At 37.9% G+C, this 19,479-nt stretch overlaps 1 protein-coding gene across 7 annotated transcripts; it reads right to left on the bottom strand.

Annotated features, from left to right (window-relative positions):
• Positions 1-1,533: 1,533 nt before the first annotated feature.
• PREPL (prolyl endopeptidase like) lies at positions 1,534-19,429 on the bottom strand. 7 transcript variants are annotated; one of them, XM_071739468.1, is made up of 15 exons: positions 19,300-19,429; positions 18,534-18,791; positions 16,781-16,981; positions 16,192-16,258; positions 15,386-15,592; positions 13,329-13,452; positions 10,834-11,050; positions 10,103-10,288; positions 8,407-8,610; positions 7,479-7,654; positions 5,828-6,044; positions 5,499-5,648; positions 4,458-4,575; positions 3,308-3,414; positions 1,534-1,639 (listed from the first exon to the last, which is right to left on the bottom strand). In XM_071739468.1, the coding sequence occupies exons 2-15, from the start codon at positions 18,750-18,752 to the stop codon at positions 1,562-1,564; spliced, it is 2,271 nt and encodes a 756-aa protein (XP_071595569.1). In that variant the 5' UTR covers positions 18,753-18,791; positions 19,300-19,429; the 3' UTR covers positions 1,534-1,561. The 7 variants fall into 7 exon arrangements, with proteins under 7 accessions (XP_071595569.1, XP_071595570.1, XP_071595564.1 ...); XM_071739469.1 differs by lacking the exon at positions 18,534-18,791 and having other exon boundaries at positions 16,781-16,978; positions 19,300-19,364; XM_071739463.1 differs by lacking the exon at positions 19,300-19,429 and having other exon boundaries at positions 18,534-19,102.
• Between the last annotated feature and the right edge of the window lie 50 nt (positions 19,430-19,479).

Genomic DNA, 19,479 nt, shown 5'->3' with positions numbered 1-19,479 from the left:
CAGATACCTCATTATTTTGCATCTGTATTGGTGATGGAAAGGAAAAAGTGTAGTATAAACTCCCCCTCAAGGTCTGTAGAGAAGGTAAGCAAATCTGTCCTAAAAAATCTGTCCTATTTAAGTGTGCTATTTTTGTGAGGAAAGAACAGCTGCTTTCCAGGTGCTGCCCCTTACAGTTGCTGGTCATCAGTTCTCTTCTGGAATCCAAAGCCTGTGACAATTCATAACTTCTTAAAAGTCTGCAGATTTGTAAAACTTATTCTGAAGGGGTGGCCCAGTATTTGTTAAAAAGGTAAAAGCAAGCAAGACTAATATATAAAGTTGTGATGTCTCACCTCAACTCAGAAAGAAGCTGAGATTATCCTCAAAGTTACAAAATACAGCTCGTATGTGTCATTCTACATTTAGGACTTTATTTTCAATTTATTCCCCCTGCCCACCTCCACAAGTTAGAATACATTTGCATTCTCTTATTTCTTTTCCTGCCCTAACACTGAGGTGAGGGGTGCAAACCTTAGAGAAGCATAAGCACTGAAACAGCTTCTGAATGTCACACTTGCTCTTGTTTGTGTGTTTTGGTTTGCATTTGGAGGACCTCCAGTGGCTCACATTGACTGAAAGGTAAGGCAATTTTACTTGCTGCAGTCTGTTCTGGACATGGAGTTCTTGGTTTGAGGATCTCATGGGGTTTGGTTTGAGGACCTTATGGCTACATACTGTATTTTCCACCAACTGCCTGTACCAGTTTCTGGCCCTATATGTGCACTGTGCATCTATCTTAATGAGCAATCTGTAGCAGTTTTGTGCTTTGCTCAGAGGTCAGCTAAGCTTATGAACCAGGCTGCTTTTGTGGGGACATGATTTTTCTCTGGAGACTCTAGCTAATCTCCTGGAGCATTTTTCTCCCAGATGGATTTGGGCACCTCCTGTTTAAAATTACCATGCTAGTTAAGGGAACTACAAGACTTTGAAAGCACTCAGATGAAAGAATTTCACTAAAATCCCTCTTCCTGAGAGACTGTTTCTTCTTTGCAGCTTGTTCAGTCCCACCATATGATCAGTACAGTGTGGGTGCTGTGTATCTAGGAAGGGCAATAATCATCATCACCTACATATGGAGGTTAGTTTTAGTAGATCATAGTGAGCTTTTTAAATCAAGTATCTTTTGGGAGTTTTACTGCCTGCTGTAAAATTTGGCCTTGGAGGAGAGGTCTTAGACTGGCAAGGCTGCTTGTACAGAGTGCAGTTCATGTCAGGCTTTAAGCACCAAGTGTTGTGCTTCAGCTCCAGTTGCACAGTGCTGCACAGTTTGCTTATGTGAACAGAACTGCACTGAGCATACAGATGGATGCAGCTGACTACTGCTGTCCTGTCTGGCAGGGGAGAAATTCAGATCTTTGTATATTTATTAAGCCACTGCCCCACCCAGCTTTGAATCTCTTGTCTGCTTGTGCCTATATAGCAGAGATCCAAGAAGAGAGATCCTCTGGAGAAGGTGTTTGGTTTTCATATAGAAAAAAATCTGACCCAAAGTTCTTCAGATGGTTGATGTGTTTATGAGCTACTTGCACAATTTGACATCCTGTTGGAGGTGGCATACTTCAAGTTCTTCGTTCAGAAAAGCAAGGTGTCTTGCAACCTAAAATAATGAAAAGATTTAATTACAAAAATAAATTAATTGTTTGCACTATAGACCTTCAAGTTCTTGCACAGCTCTTATCATCTCCCTTTCTCAAACTGTTGCTAAGCAATACCTTGCCAAAGACAGAATGAGGCTGTCTCCGAAACAATTAATTTTGGAAATAACTGCCACAACAGCAAAATATTTGCTAGGATTTGTTGAAATTAACAAAAATTTGTATTCAAGTGTTACAGTAGGAAACATCAATAACAATATGGCAGGTCTTGGTGGTGGTACAGATCATACATTTCAAAATGTGAAGATCAACCCATCATACATGTTTTACTCAAGAGCCAGTAAGTACTTAATACTCTACAGTGAAAGATTATTTCTGCTGGAACTGTGTTTTGTACGGCTTTGAATCTTTAGTTCAAAGCTCTCAGCACATTACAGTGGGAGTTTAAAACTATTTGGAGGCTCAAGACACAATGAGGTGCAATAATCTGGTTCTGTCAGTGTGTCTTCTGTGTATATTTATATACACAAATGTGTATTTTATTATTTCGATAATTATATAATTAAAAAACAGCAGTTGTTGTTGCAATGTGTGTAAGAGGTTGCAAGAACAGTCTTAATACCAGCAGGTTTGTTTTTTTTTTTTCTTCTAATACTTCAAACATATATTCAGTCATAGAATCACAGACTGTTTTGGGTTGGAAGAGACCTTTAAGATCATCCAGTTCCAACTCTCCTGCCAGGGGCAGGGACTCCTCCCTCAAAGCTCTGTCCAGCTTGGCCTTGAACACTGCCAGGGAGAGGGCAGCCACAACATCCATGGGCACCTTATGCCAGTGGCTCACCACCCTCACGTTAAAGAATTTATTCATAGGATCTAATCTTAAACCTACCCTCTTGCAGTTTAAAGCCATTACTCCTTGTCCTATTGCTACGTGCCCTTGTAAGAAGTCACTCCCAAGCTTCCATGTATGGCCCCTGCAGATACTGGAAAGCTGCTATAAGGTCTCCCCAGAGCCTTCTCTTCTCCAGGGTGAAAAACTCCAACTCTCTCAGCCTGTCCTAACAGGAGAGGTGCTCCAGATCTCTGATCATCTTTGTGGCCCTCCTCTGGACTCACTTCTATAGCTCCATGGCCTTCTTGTGCTGGGGCCTCCAGAACTGGACACAGTAGTCCAGGTGGGGCCTCACAAGGGTGGAGTAGGGATAATCACTTTCCCTGCCCTGTGGCAACACTCTTGATGCAGCCCAGGATGCACTGGCTTCTGGCTTTCTGGTCTGCAAGCACACATTGCTGGCTCATGTTATGCTTCTCATCAGCCAACACTCTCAAGTCCTCCCCAGGGCTGCTCTCAATCCATTCTCCACCTAGACTGTGTGTTAGCTTGGGATTGCCCTGGCCCCAGCTGCAGGACCTTGCACTTCGCCCTGCTAAACACCATGAGGTTGGTAGAGGCCCAACTCTAAAGCCTGTCAAGGTTCTTCTGCATGGCATCCCTTCCCTCCAGCATGTCAACCCCACCACAGAGCTTGGTGAGTGTACACTGAATTCCACTGTCCATGTCACTGATGAAGATGTGAGTGGCTGCATCAACTACTGAGACTGAAGTATCAGTCAAGGGGACACCTCCCTCCAAGCTGTTATGGATGTGTGCAATAAAGGACATGTACCTCATTCACTGAATCCTCCCAAGATGAATCACAATGACTGCCAGTTGCCTGGATGTCTAAGATGATATTAGGGATCCAATTTCCTGGAACAATGAAGCCAGTGATCACTTGACATGGAATGAACAAGGGCAAAAGGTAAGTGGAGATGTAACTTGTTTACACATAGATAATTCTGCCTTCTGTCCTGACAATTTCTGTTATTTCTTAAAAAAAAAAAAAAAAGAACCATACAGGGTCTTGCTGGGTTAACCATTTGTGTTTCTATTAGCTATATGTCTGTACATTTAGAGTTTTTGTTCTCCAAGTCCTTTTGGAAAAACATGCTTTTTTCTTTCTGAGTAACAGTGATTGCAGCAGCTGCTATTCTTTCAACCACTGCATTTGGGCTGCTAGCAGAGAAGAGCATAATGAATTTCAGAAAAGCTAATTCAAGATCATTTGGTAGTGGTGGTAAAAGCCTCTCCCCAGATTAGATGGTACTGGAAAATAATAAGGCCTGGATGTACCATTTACTGACAACAGTCCCAAAACTAGTGTCAAAATGTTTATACTTTCAGGTATAAAAGTGTTTCTGCTTTGGAACTGTTGCCATTCTAACTTGGACTAACACCTGCTGTTTTACCAAACTGGGAAAAGTTAGTTTTTATGAAGCAGCACAAATATGGTTTTTACCTATGTGTTGTTGAGAACTGCAATCTGACTGTACCAGTACCTGGGCTAAGACAGTATGGGTTCACCTAGCCCTGTCCAACAGTCACCATACATTGAGGCCTAGGAAGAAGTGAGCCCAACTCACATTCTCCCATCTACTTGGGTTTTTTTGATTTTTCACCTCAGAGGGTTTCCTGAACCCGTTGTGGTTGGTCACTAGTAGTATTTAACATGTATGTCTTTAACTATTTTTAAGCAGCTCTACAACACAAAGATAGCTGGTCCCTCTTAAGGCTCTGGAGAGTGCCTCTCAGGAGCTGAGGTTTCTCTCTTACCAGTCTGACTGCACACCACATCTTTCCAGATAATGGAAATTACTGCAGAGCTTTAGATACTGGATCCTAAAATGATGCATTTAAGGGGAGGGGTTAACATCTGTGGTGCTTAATGATATAGCTACTAATATTCTGCTGTAGTTAACTCCATGTACTTTTCTTACTTGTTGTGCTGCCATGATCTACTGCAGCCTTCCTCAGTTTCTGAACGTAGCGTAAGATTCCCGATAGTGGCACCCGCTGATCGTTTTCATACGCTGTGATAAAAACTGAAGGATAACACTGAGATGAAAGAACAAAACCAGTTAAAGACTTGACAACTTCATTTTTCTCAAACTTACAAATTCTTCTCTATTTATCTTACTGTACTGCTTGTGACAGTTTATCTAAAAACGCATCTATTACGTCATTAGTTGCTCTAAACGCTAAACTGCAGAAGTATTTTGGTCTGAAAAATGACTCCCTACTAGGGGATCATCTACTTGCCAAAGTTAGTAAGAAACATTCTTTCCCCCCTGGTACAGGTCTGGCACATGTCTGCTCACTGCTGATTACAAAAAAAGGGGTGGTAAGTAATAATCATGTAATGGTTCCCCTCAGAACAGTAGAGGTTTACTTTTGCAATTTTTCTACACATAAAAAATAGCTGTTTCTATAGAGTAAGATTTCACTTGATAAAACTATGCATCACAGCTAGCATGGTACTTCAAATAAAGATTTCTTCTGACAATGTCAAAGCTATAGGTCCTTCCCTATTTCTTTGTTTGCCTCTGTAAAGGTATTTAATCAGATGAAATACCTCCCCCCTCCTGTGACAAATACTGCAAAACCCAGTAGAACAACAGAAACCCCCCACAAAAGGAGAAGGTATTCTACATGCTTGTTATATGATAGAATAATGCAATACTTCCTGGCAGTCCTATAACAAAGACAGTTTTTGAAATCTATTAATTATTTCAGAGAAGGTATTTGGTTAGTTACAATAGTCACTTATGACTCCAAATATTGCTAATATTATTACTGCAATACTTTGTATTGATTCATTTTAACACAAAGCAGCAGCTAAGACAATTTTAAAATACTGAGGTTTAAAGTATTGAAAACGTAGACTATTAAAAAAGAAAGTCCACTTACCTGCTTTTTGTTTTCTTATAAACTATTGCTTTTTATTACCACAGTATACCATTCAGAAAAAACAGTTTTACCTGTGTCTTAATATTCTGGTATGGACAATAGCTTTTTATATACTTCATACATTTTTCATCTGCTAATGGATTTCCCCATTCTTCCTGTTCTTCAATTGTCAGTGGGAGATGAGTTTTCATCATTGTATTTAGAACATCTACAAAAGGAGCCTTAGAAGTTGAAACAAAAAAAAAAGGCAATTAGGACACAGAATCTCAAATGCTTAGGTCAAGGTTTTCTCAAATGAGGAAAGCGAGTTCTTAATTGGAATGTTTCCAATTCTGAGACTGGAACGAAACAGAAAATAGAGTTTAATGTCATAACCTGTAAAAGGCCTGCAGCACCTCACCTGTAGAACCACGGCTCTGATAAGTTCTGGATCAGTGTTGCACAGGGCTCCTGCAAGGACTCCTCCTGCACTGGCAGCTGCCAGCGCTGTGTGTTTGGGCTGAGAAAATCCTAGTTTGTGCAGCAGCATGATGCAAGCCTTAAGGTCATGGAGACCTTTGAGTTTATTGTGCTGACATCCATCTTTGTGCCAGCGAAGGCCTAGCTCTCCTCCACCCCTGAAATGTAAAGCAGTTCAAGTTGGAATCTCTTTGGAAAATGTTGCATGGCAAAGCTTCAGACTGTGGAAGGACAGCAGCAAACACAGAACTGCAAAACCATAGTTTGCCTTAGCTATTAATGTTTCTTGATTCTTGTCCTTTATGGTTAAAACACACAATGTGCAAACAAACAACAAAAAAAAACAAAAACAAAAAAATCATGCATGATGATTGGTTAAACTCCTAACTGCATTGTGTGTGCATGGGAACTCTGGAAAAGCAGTTGTCATTACCTTGGAAAATGACAGTCATTCTAGGTAATACAAAATCAAACACTAATTTCATCTTTGTACACAGGAAATTTATTATAAAAAGGATAAGCAAAACATTTTCAATACTTACCACTAACACTAGCATTTATTAAAAACATTAAAATAGGATTTCTTAGCTCCACACTCAAACTGTCAGGATGTCTTCTAATTAGCTTACATTTTGTGACTGTTAGAAAGTGTTTTGGGTATTTTCTCTAGAATTTCAAATACTACTTGAAGTGTTACATTTCATAATACAGAATTTCAGAATTTTTTATATTCATTTTCATGCAACTACAATTTTGGTTCTAAGTCACCTGAAGCTTCCTTATTTAGGCTTTGAGTTTAAAATTAATTAACTGCTTAGTCTGCCAAAATTCTTCATTTTTGGATGAAAAATCTATTTTCATCTAGGACTGACTTTCATCTTAAGATACTAAAAGGGGTGGGAGGAAAACCAGCAGAATGCTTGCCACTGAATTGGCAGACTGAATACATTTGTAGGGTGAATTTGTTTTGGAGCTGGTATTTCAAACAATTGCTCATTCTCCCTCTTCTTTCCCCTCACTAAAGTGGTTCTTTTGTTATCTTTACCTACTGAATTATTATTTCAATAAGGACGTGGAGCCTATTGTGGTTGTATAAAATCAGAACACTGGTAGCTAAACTGGAGGCAGAGAATTTAGCCAATAAAAGAACGAGGTTAAATGCTCAGTTGTTGCTGCAGAAGGCAAATGGCTTTCAGAAGATGTAGCCTGAGCATTAGTACACAATGCCCTTGGAAAGAGAGGGAGGTAGCATGTCACTGCAATTTGAACAGGTCACCAAAATTATTCTTGAGCAAAAATGAGACAAGAAGTAATGGGACTTCAAAAGATTAAAAGTTCCATACAGCCATCCTGTTGATTTAAGAATTCTAAATGCAATATGTGGTTTTGAAAGTGTAATGTTTTTTTCCCTGAGGTAAATTTCTTTTGTTAGAAGTGACTTTAAAAAAATCTAAAAAGAGATGGAAATTAAGAGCATGAAAACTTAAGTATAGCTACATGAAAAAATTATTTTTGTACCACTTCAGTTGGATATTGAGAAATACCTGCATAACCCAGTTTAAAATCTTAATTCCATTTTGTATTTGACTTACCTAACATGGCAATATGCTAATATCCAACCCTCTTCAATTAACATCAGCTTCTCTTCTCTAAAGCTCATGTTCAAATCTATGCCATACGCTCCATATACATGAACCAGAAGTGGTTTCCTGTGTAGCTCTTTAGAATTCATATTATGAAAAACTGTAATTGGCACTAAAGTTTCATCCTGGAAATGAAGGAGTATTTTACAATAAAGGACATTTCAGAAATCTCAATGACATATGGCAATGAAAACTTCAATTATTTATTTTAAAATGTGGGTTTTTTGATTACAGTAATTTTTTTCACTTAGAATGTACAAAGCACTCTTGAAAAATAAAGCGAGAGACTGAGCCTCTGCTGTGTAGGCTTAGGGATGCAGAGTATAAAATTCATTTAAGTGCAACACCTGAGGAGTTTTTAAACTACCAAAACACCCAAGTCTTCCTTCCTGCTTGAACACCAAGAATATCTATTATTAACAAAATAGTTTACCACTTACTGCAGCACAAACTCTTTATTAACATCTCCAATTTTTTAAACTCGGGCTGTTAAAACTCTCTTTTCTTGATCTACACTGTGCAGCTGGGTGTGGGGTATTCTTTTCAACAGATGGAATCTTTTCCATTTATCATGGACTGTATGATACCTATACCTCAACTAGCAATTCTAAGTTATCCTATACTAATATTCTTGACTCATTGTGTACTGTTCTCTCCTAGCATATCCAGGATAATGGGGAAAAAAAAAATCATCTTATCACAACTCTTTCTGGTTCTTCTCTATAGCACTGAAGAAAACACCTACTGTTTAGCAACTATAGCACCAACTGCTCTTTACATTTTTTTAATCTGTATTCCCTGCCAAATGCATTTGCTTTAAATGGGTGGGGAGGAAGAGAAGAATAAAGGAAATGGGAAAAGGACTGAAAAATCTTACCTTGCTTTTAGCTAGTAAACGTGTAGTGTGACAATTCGTAATAATTGGTACCTCTTGCATAGCTTGTTCAATGAGATTATTTTCTTTAAATGAATATGCAAAACGCTTAGGGGGGTGTACTGGGGAGGTGAGCTGAAAATAGCAAGTGCTGGTGGTATGTTCAGGATGAGATTCCAATTCAAATTCACAGGCCCACGTAGGTAGCTGAAAGAACACAGCATTTCAAGTGAGACCCTGACGCTGCTTCTGTAAATTCTGCCTAGTGTGTTCTTCACGAGGAAAAGATTTAGAATATCAAGGTAATTATCTTCTGCTTTTATAAAGCAAAATCTGTATTGCTTTTTAAATTCTGTGATAAAATAGTCAAAAAGTGAAAGACTTTGGCAAACTTTTCCCCTCAGGCCACTGGATAAATTTCAAAAGGGAAAAAAAAATTAAATTCAGTTTAAGATGGCCATTATTGCAGGTTTGTGGGTTTTTTTTGTTTTTTTTTTTTACATTAATACATTCTTTGAAATTATTCTGCACTGGTTTTGGTTTTTTAGATCCTGTTTCCCCTCTGATTTCCATTCCTACTTCACCATGTTATACAGCTAAGACCATGTCAGTTGTTATGCTTTTTCTGCGAGTTAGTTCAGTGACGCTAAGCCACTGAAAACCACTGCCTTTTAACTTTGTTCCTAGTGCCAGCCATTGTGAAGAACAAAACCTTTTCCTGGCACATTCACCCTCAGACACTTAGTGCTATTATATTTAAGATTTTTAACTCTGCTAAGAATAAAAGAAATCAAGATTCATTCTTTGAGAGCAGCAGGGACATAGTCAAACCCTCTGCCAGGCCACTGCTTACTTGGGTTAGGCTGCTAGAGACTTCTGAAACAGCAGATGAAGTCCAAGTTCTCCAGAGTAACCGCTGACCCTTTCTGAATAAATCAACTTGGACCCTTTTAAAAAATGAGGGGTTTCAGAGACCATACAGTGTGCTTGAAAAGCCTTTTTATAGAATGCAGCATTGGTAGCTTGTCACAATAAACTTGCGAGTTCTTCAGATTGTATTTTTTCAGGCAAACAAATCAATTAAATACTTCTTCTGAATGGTCTCCAGAAATCATGGGTTTTAATTGAGTCACTGTGTTTTTAATCCACATGTATTTAGCAACAACTAGAGAAGGGAAGAAATGCTTTGCACAAATTGTACTGCAGTGTCCATATTTGTCTTCTGAATATTCTATTCTTTCTTCTGTGGGAGGCTCATTTCCTTGCTTACACTGATGAGTGTAACCAAAAGTAGGCCCAGTAAAACGAAGTAGAGTGTTTAAGGAATCAGGTCCTATTTTTCATTGGCAATCAGCTGTATTGTAAAGAGCTTGACAGTAGTGACTGGAAGAAAGAACTGACTTGAAAGAACTGACTCTTAAGAACTGACTCTGTAAGATGCCAAGAGCTACAAGAAGCCACCATATGAAATACTGAAGAACAGCCACAAGTAATACATTTACTCATAATGACAAACCTGTTAGTATTATAGTCTCCTAACCACTTCCACTCTGGAAATTTATCTTTGCTTTCATTATAATGTTAAACTACAAAAAAAAAAAAACCCCAAAACAAACAAACATCGCTGGAAAAATACAATGTTGCTTATTAAGCAACAATGTAAAAAAACGTTGCTTAATACAATGTTGCTAAAACATACCTTTACTGACTGAACTGAATGTGAAACCAAAGAGAGCACCTTTAAGTAAAGATGACCAGCATTCTTCAGGAACATAATACAGTGATCACTGAACATCTCCAAGTCTACTAGCTTGGTTTTATCTTCCAGTGCATAAACCAGCTGCCAGTTCTCCATGCCACTGGAAGCTACTGGTGCCTTCATCAACTATAATAACAACGAACAACCTTGCATTACTAAGATGTAGTAAGAGTAGCATATGAGATGTACAGACATACAGGTGGTCTCAAGCAACATTTTTATTGCAAAAAAATTGTTTTGTATTCTAGGGTTTTGCTTGACTAAAACTGGAGAATGTTAAACTCCCTCAGGTAAAATGAAAGAACAATTAAGTAGCATTTGGAAAGGTAGGTTCGACTCACAGATTAATTTATAGAAGACTAATGCAATAAGTACTTTAAGTGTGGCCGGCAGAACTGTAGGTGCTTGGGTTATACAGACCGAGATCACCAATTTAAATTTTAATACAGGGGAAATAACTGCTAAAGCATAGGCATTTCCTGATCTTGCCAAAGACATAGAATCAAATGGCGTGCTACAGGCAAGACTCTATGTACTACTACCTGTCTTTCAATCCATGTGGCTCTCTGTGTAATTCTCTTAAATTATCTCAGTAAGCTGTGAAGCACAGAATAAAAGCCAGCCTTACAGGTATCTGACTGAATCCTATCCTTCTTGTAAGTTAAAATTACCTTATATTCTGCAGGTTCTCCATATGTAGTAAGAATATATAACTCATCATTTCTGTGCTCAATGTGGTAAATGACCCCTTCTGTTCGTGCTTGTACAAGCGTGGGTAACTTAAAAGGGTGTCTACAGTCAACCAGCCAAACTTCTGAGGTTGTCTTGCTGTTGCTGTTGATAGTAAGAAAACGCCTGTCTTTTGTGCAACATATGTCCACAAAGAATCTGGAAGAAATAATGCATATGAAAAATAAAAAGAGTTGTAACCCTTCAGTATTTTACAAATGCATGGGTTATTTAAAAATCATGGGCATTCATCTTCAAAGTAAGCAGCAGGCCTGTAAAAAGTCTGGAGAAATTCCAGACTGCTTGGTTACCAAACCCTCTCCTACTGCATTTATCCTGGGATTCAAAAACCCGGAGTCTTGTGTGTGGAACCTGAAATCTGCAAAGCAAGCAGTTCAGTTGTTGCCCAACTGAATCCAGGTTTTGCCATCACTGAGACTGGAGGCTCATTGATATATACAGGCTTTAAAAATCAGTAAAAATGTAGAACTTCTTATTGAGCTTGTAAACCTATTTAAAGAAAGAAAAAAAGTAATAACAGATAATTTAATTAAGGTACTCATGTGGCAACAGCAATAAAAAAAGAAAAGTAGGAGCTATTATAAATTGATAAAAAGCCTAAGTGTTACTGATGTAAATTTGTCTGAAGTGAGCAAGACATAAAAAGAGACTTTTTTTTAAAAGTACCAAGGCTTAGATTTGACAAGATGGACAGTGTTGAACTGATAAAGCTGGAAAACAGAAACTAGTATTGGAAGTATCTAAAACTAGGAACTATCTACTGGTTTTAAATGCTTCTAGAAAGAAAAAAATCTAGAAAGAGACAACAGAACGAGTAAGTGGCTGGATGCTAATATTAGGTTCAGGCTCAAAGTAAAATTCAAATTTCTAATGAGTTATCCTAATTAATTGGAATGTCACATCTTGAGATACAGTAGTTTCTTTACTGTTTTGTTTATAAGACTGGATGTCTCTAAAAGCAAAACAATGTCCAACACAAAGATCCAGAAGATTTCACTGAGAAGTTGCAGGGTTGAGTTCCATAATCTGCATTATAGACATCATATACATGACTGCAACAACAATCCTCTTAGACTTCAAAATATTAGGCTGGTGAAGGAAAGGATGGTTTAGATAGCATTTTCAGTGCCTTTAATTATTTGCAGATGGAGGAACTCAAATATTTTTTTTATACTACTGGTTTTTTTAATTGTACCCTCCTGACATCTTTAGGTGGACAGGCACAGTGGGGGATCTGAAGCCTGGAAGGAATCAGCCTCCTGCCTCTCTAATGCACACAAATGTGGCAAGAGCATGGCACTGCATTCAGTAGAGTCCAACAGTTCAGCTCTGCTGTCCTTACTTCTGGGACAGTCAAGCTGAAATGCAGGTTACACTTACCTCAAAGGCTGTAACCTTAATATTACTTTTTTTGTGTGTGTCTTTATTTAAGGAAGTCAAGAAATTTTCAGCTCCTAAAAAAAAATATTTGATTGCACCTAAAAGAGCTAGTGAGATGTGTAATGGAACTGCCCAGTGACAATACAAAAAAATGTCTGGCCATCTCCTATGAACAAGTGAGGTCAGCTTTGAGCTGCAATAGCACATGAACCTTTAGAGTAAGTTTCTAGTAGATTTACTGTAATGACTATGACTTTCAGAATAATGCCAACAGTTTCCCCATGGGGAAGTGTCAGGTCAGTGCAACTTGATTTTTCCAAAAGTATGCATCAAATGGAGCTTGAACAAAAGGATCTTATTTACTCCACCTCAATTGCAGATTTTTTTTGGCTTTTTAGATGAAAGTATAATTGAAAATTCTTTACTGAATGTGTAACTTGAATTAAGAATAATCACAAACATTTATGGAATGCTGTACAAATCTACCATGTTATATGGCTGAAAAAACAGTTCTGCACTCAATTTAGCAAGAGCCTTCTTGTCTTCCTAAACCACTCCTTAAAGAAAGGTTATTGAGAGGGTATTCAGTCAACAATAGTTCTGTCTCTAGGAATGCTGTAATGATTTTGCTCATCCATTACCCAGAGCAAGGATTAGCCTGAACTTCTGCGTTTTTTCAAGAGATGTATCAGACATCAATAGCAGAGAAAACAAAATGAAATCCACAGTCTGATTTACCCTCTATGAAACTGTCACACATTCATTAAAGGACACCCTGACCTGAGACTGACCTTGACATTTATAAACTCAGCTGAACTCGTGAGGTAAGAGAGGAAAGGTAAATCGCTGTTGATCACATATCAAGAGAACAGACCACATTCCCAGACTGCATAAGGCACTACTGACAGCAGAAAAAAACTAAAAAATGCCTTTTACCATTTGAAATATGATCTGGAAGAATTTATTTTCCAAACCAGTTACATTTTACACATAAGATACTTTAAATATGTAAAGGACTTGATATAGTAAGTATTACCTTGCATCTTGTTCTGTATAAACTAATTTAGTATGTTTCTGATTAGAGAAAGTGGTCATAAACACATTCTGGCATTTAAGGTTCTTCTGACTTGTGTAATACAGAACATCATTTGTAGCCCATTCTGGAAAAAAAGACAAACATATATCAAATCTGGAACATTACAGAATATTACTGAGAGGAAATGGAGCTCTGTGAACTGCCAGTGCTGAAAAAGGTGGACTGCAGCAGACATGGAACTGAGCATTTCTACATCTCAGAGGCTGGGGTAAGCCACGGTAAGATTTTTCCATGTTTTCTCTGAATCCCACAGAACAAGAATCTTATAATATATTAAAAATTAAATTTTTTTAAAGTGCAGAGGACAGAACCCAGGGAGAGGTTGGCCCTGTGAGAGTTTTGGTGGTATCAGGAAAACAGAGAATGTATGGCTGTTTAAAACAGCAGAGAAACAGAGGATTACATGGAGTCAGTGAGATAATGAAGAGTATGAATGCTGCTCCACTACATGTGGTTGCATGCAAACCATTTAGAGAAGAGACAATACATATGCCCCATGGCTACTGCTGAGATCAAAAATCTTCAGGTTTGTACACTTGTGTATGTGTTTGCAACATCACAAATGTAAGAATGCAGGATAATTGCTATTCTGAAGCTTAGTAATCTGACTGATCCAGCCACATTACTGCTATCTCTGCTATTCCTACAGTTACCAGAATGATGCTGAATATATATTCTTTAAAATGTTATTGTATGCTGTCTTATGCATACATACTGATTTTTGGTACAAAACCTGAGGAACTACCACACTGAAGTAATGCAAACAATTTGCTACCTGAACAGCAATGTGGCTCCAAAGACAGGAATTCTCAAGAACTTCCATTTGTTTGCCTGCTGTTGTGCATCACCTAATGCAACCATGCACTTTGCAAGTGGTCGTAAAACCTAATTCTCTTGCTCAGACTGAGGTCCCTCTGCACTTTGTGACCCCCTGTGTACCTCAATTACACTTGTGGGGTTTTACAAAATGGTGTAACCTCTATCATTCTAATAGTCATTTTTTGTACTCTTATTTCCTGCCATAATGTGTCACCTAGGTAGCTAACAGGGAGTTGGTTTCTTAAATGTATTGATTCTTCCAGACAAAACTAGATAGATATTCAAATCTAATATAGTAAAAAATGTCACTGGCAAATTTTCAGGCCTGGTTTGCATCAGGCACTATAAACTTCTATTGTGCAAATACTCAGAACATGAAAATCCTGCAACAGTTTATTTTTATAATGAGGAAGTTTCACTGACAGTTTTAAATTTTAATTGCCCTGCTCAGGCAACTGCTTATTGTACTATTTATACTTTATAATATCTAAAAATATAACCCAAAAAAAAAAAAAGATGTGGAACTGGTACACACAGTATTGCACTCCTTTTGCTATATTCTTTAACATACTACAAAAAAAGAAAGGTTTCCCATTCACTTCAGTTTTCCTCTGCTTCTTTTGCAATGTAAAGCTAAGTAATCTGTACTGAAAGAACTGACTTTAACCTGACTGAATTCTTGGGGCTTTAAATTGTGGCCCACATCCCAGAGTCCAGCTGAAGTTCCAGACTGTACTTAATAATCAGGCAGCACATGCACATTTTTCAGTGAAGTGCCTACAGCTATTGGTGTGACATCAGTTGAAGCTGTAAGGTTTTAATAACTAGAACATTTTTCAAAAAGATCTTTATATTGGAAATAGTTATGTCAGTAGATTTTTAAGAAGTCTGTTGAATCAAATAAAAAGAAAAATCTGGATGACTGTTCAAACAATCTAAATGTTTGCTTTTGCAAGGAAGGAAAACTGTGTCATAAAAGCAGTAGCTTTCACCCACATCAGATAACTTGTTTTGTGCAGTGTGGAAGAAATCATAAATTCATAAGCTGTAAGGATTAAATCTAAACATATGGTCTTTGCTTCCTTATTTAAAAAAAATATTTTAATATTATTTGTAGATGAACAAAAATCTTGTGTTGAAAATTGGTGTGATCCACTGGATATTTACATACAACTTACCAAAACTAAATACATTTGGAATTACTCTTTCCACGACAGAAAAATCACCAAGTTTCATAACAACACAGGTCGCCTTTTCAGAATTTCCACTTTTTAAATTGATGGCCATGTATCTCTGATCTGGTGAAATTCTGATCCGTTGAATAAAGGCATCAGAAAAACCGAGATCTTCAGTGCTAAATAAAATGTCAGCATCTTCTTCATCTACTACAGAAAAAAAAGAGGTAGCAAAAAATCTTGTAATTAAGCATATGTCAAAATGCACAGTACCTGTTAATGTCTGTCTTTAACAACTCTGCTTGCAATACTCACAAACATACTACTGGAATTTAGTAACACCAAATATTTGTCTTGCAAGGTATTTGCAAATGTACTTCATAAGTATAAACAAAAAATTACAGTTCCAGGAAAAAAAAGGCCTTGTAGTTCCTATTAAAAATATTTTTAAGGTCGCGGCTTCTAGCAAATGTTTTAAATTTGAAAGTTCAGATACCTGAAGCACAGTTGTTTTTACTAAACACAATCAGTAATTTTTTTCCCCACCCCTTCAGGAATTAAAAAAAAAAAAAAAAAAGCATTCAGTTAAGTTGGAGCTCTGAAAAGAAATAACTTATCTCTTTCCTCTCCCAAAACTTAGTGTCAACGTGTACTATTCTATTCACTTTGCCTTTTCAGAATCAGGACTCTAGAGTTACTCAATCATTAAAGAATTTTACAGAAGTATTTTTAGTTTAGTTATTTTAAGAAACAGATATATTTGAAACATTTTTAACAGCTGTACCATATTAGGAAGAGAAATCCCTTACCATCACCTACTTTTGAAAGAAACACACAGCCATTCTCTTCAAAGTACACATTCTCTCCAAACCTGATCTGTTCAATACAAAACAAAAACATTTCAAGTCTAACATGGTTAGACTATTTCCTTAGAGTCTCTATACTCAATCATTGTTCTGTAAAACACAATTTTAATATACATAAATGACAGAACACAACACTTCTATTTGACACTTAAGAAGGAATTGCAGAAATCAGGAAGGTGCTTTCAAAGTTGCAATACTTGAACTGCCAGTATCTGCTCTAAATTTAACAAAAGGCTCAGATTAGCTGCAATTGCTCTTGTAACTGAGTGTCTTGTATTCTGTATCAAAAAGTCAGACAATTACTGCATCTTTACTTGCTTTTGCCTATGGTGAAATTGAGGTAAATACACTGTATCATAACAACTGTAAGCTGTTCTAAACACATACTGTTAGTATTGACAATTTTAAAATTTTCAAAACTTCAAACTACCACCATAAAATAACCAGTAAACCAGCATTTCACAGCAAGAATGGCTTCACTGCCTTTTATTTGTACTCAGTGATAAGAAATGTTTGTATCTTTGCCACTTACCTTTGGGTTTCCTGAACAGAATGTGTACTTGTTGTGCAATTCTTCTAATTTTTCCTTGATTCTTTTGGTCATAGCTTTGTACCTTGCTGAAATGTCATTCCACCTTTCCTGCTCTGATTTCAGAAGATTCTTGTTCAAAAACTCTGACGTTATTATGGATCTATTTTCCTTCTTTTCCGAAGGGATTTTTGTTCCTTCCTGCTAAGGAAAAACAACAATGGCTATAAGCTAGCAGTACTCCAGTATGAATATACTGATGCAATAATACTTCCTGACCTACAGACCCAAACCAAACTTTACATTATTAGAATGGTACATGCCATTAAAAGAAAAAACACTGCTAGAATAAGTTTCTCAGTCTTTCTGACCTTTTAGAGGGGCATTGTTAAATGTGCTCGACACAGTCTTTTCTTCAATATTTAGGGTACTGTGAATATATACTCTTAATTATTTGTAAACGTATGTTCTTGTTCTAGAACTAGTTTTCATTTAACTTTTATGGAATTCTGTTATTTTTCTGCCCTTGGAGGTATTTTCTCATAATTTTCCTGTCTTAAGAATATAATTTCTCATTTCCTTTCTATGAAGGGAAGCGGTGAACTGATACAGGATCTGGAACAATTTTATCCCAGATAAACTTAAGGATGAGGTTTTTCCACAATCCCTGAGCAGACTACTGCTACCTCACTGCCAGCAAAGCTGTCATCTCTTCTAAAAATGTTAGAAAAGCATTAAAATTGCTAGAACAATGCTACTTCTCTTTGCTTGTGGTAAAATCATTTGATTGAATAAATAAGCTTAACAATATGCCAAATTACCAAGTTACCAAACTCCCTAAGAACATGAACCACATAATTCATGAGAATATATGAGTGTTCATTACAGAACAAAAGTCCCTCTAGCTAAGCATATCAGATAAGAAGCACAAGTGTAAGAAACTAAAAGCCCTTTGAGAAGCTCTGGAGTGACTAATTGGTCAAGAAATTGCAGGATGTGTAAGTTGTACCACATTCACTGTAAAAAATTGCTGTGTCACTTTTGAAGAAACAGTCAACTTGAAAACAATATTAGAACAACCAGGGACCATCCTAAAACAACGATCTTCTTAAACATTTACACATTATGCAGCTAAATCAGTCTACAGGCTATTATAGTACAGTATGGTTTTATTGTATCTTTAGCAACCTCTGTATAGAAAGAGGAACAGAAAACCTCACATTACTTCAGTCCATTTTCTGACTCTGATCATGATACTTTGCCACTGATTTACACCGTATTTAATTACAGAAATAAATCCAAGTACACTTCAAAGTATAGTTTAAATACAGTTATGAGAATTCAATAAACATTTTAATATTTAATATGGTGCAAACCACAGAAAAGGTCAAGTTTTGTTGAGCCAGCTCACAGTGGGTTAAGCTTGGTGACATCAATTTGGACACCTTATTTCTACACTAGCTGCTCCCTCCCCTGTTTTCTTCTGACACTTTGTATGAAATCTTTTTAGAGGATAATGAATTTTTTTTAAATTGCTACTGTAGGACTATCAACCAAAATGCAGCTTTACATCAAAACAGTGTAGGAAAGTTGGACAACTTTATATGTCTTTGAACATTACTGACATCCTAGTACTTCTCCCTGTGCCTCAAACTCCTTAGGAAAACCGTGTTTCCTCAACATTTAAAAAATATGTCTGGCTTAACAGATGTGCCGCGGTGGTTGTTGTCATTAAGCCTGTACTTAGATAGCATACCTTGCAGGAAAAGAATCTCCATGGCAGGATGCTTCCAGGTGGCAGAGTCCTGTGCGTGCAGGTACTTCCTGAACAGTCCAGGATGTGGCGCTTTTTTGGTTTTATTTTACTATGAAGACATACTGTCTGAACATGGTTTTGCTTAGAGTAGTACCTCACACTGCAGATGAGACCTTGGAAAAGATTTCTCAGTCCACCCCGTGACGTCCTAACCTTCATTTCTTGATACTGCCTGAAATTTCTGACCGTCCCAGACTGCTGATTATTTACATCATGTGTGTGAAATAGACATAACATAAATGTAAAATTTCTTCTCTATCAAAGAGATAATGCTGAATGATTAGGTAAATCAGATGCGAAGAAACAGTAAAAGTTATGCTGTTTTCTTAACAACTGGTACTGGTGCTTTAGTTTGCATATTAACCTGCTAAAACCTGGTTCCTGGTGGTTGAAAGTTTTAACTCTAGCGAACCATCAATTCAGAGGAAGGAAGACGCAACCGTGCATGTCTAAATGTTGAAGAACCAAAACCCAGGAAGATTTTGTAAGTTTTCTCCCCCTCTGGAAGTATGCTAACTAGAGCAACAAAATCGCTTTATCTCAAGCGGGTAACTTGTCACTAAGAGCTGAACTCCCTCGCAGGAACGCGGTCGGAGTCTGCAGCCCTGCGGAGGGGAAAGGCCCCGCGGGTCCGCTGCCCGCCGTCCCGTTACCGCTACCCGCAGAAGCCGGCCCGGCCTTGCTCCCCGCCGGCCCTGCCCCTCACCGCCGCCACAAGGCCGTGCCACAGCCCGCGCAGGGACTCGTTGCCTCCGCCGGGGCCGTACGCGCTCTCCCTCCGGCGGGGCTGCCCGGGAGAAGATGGCAGGACAGCGCCAGCGGCTCTCGCCTCCCTCCGAGACTGCCCGGAACCAAGATGGCGGCAGGGCGCTTCAGGCGGCCGAGC

This window comes from Heliangelus exortis, chromosome 3 (assembly GCF_036169615.1).
Source record: "Heliangelus exortis chromosome 3, bHelExo1.hap1, whole genome shotgun sequence".
NCBI classification, from domain to species: Eukaryota; Metazoa; Chordata; class Aves; order Apodiformes; family Trochilidae; genus Heliangelus; species Heliangelus exortis.
Note: the sequence above shows the minus strand (reverse complement) of the source record. Positions and strands in the feature narration are given on the sequence as shown.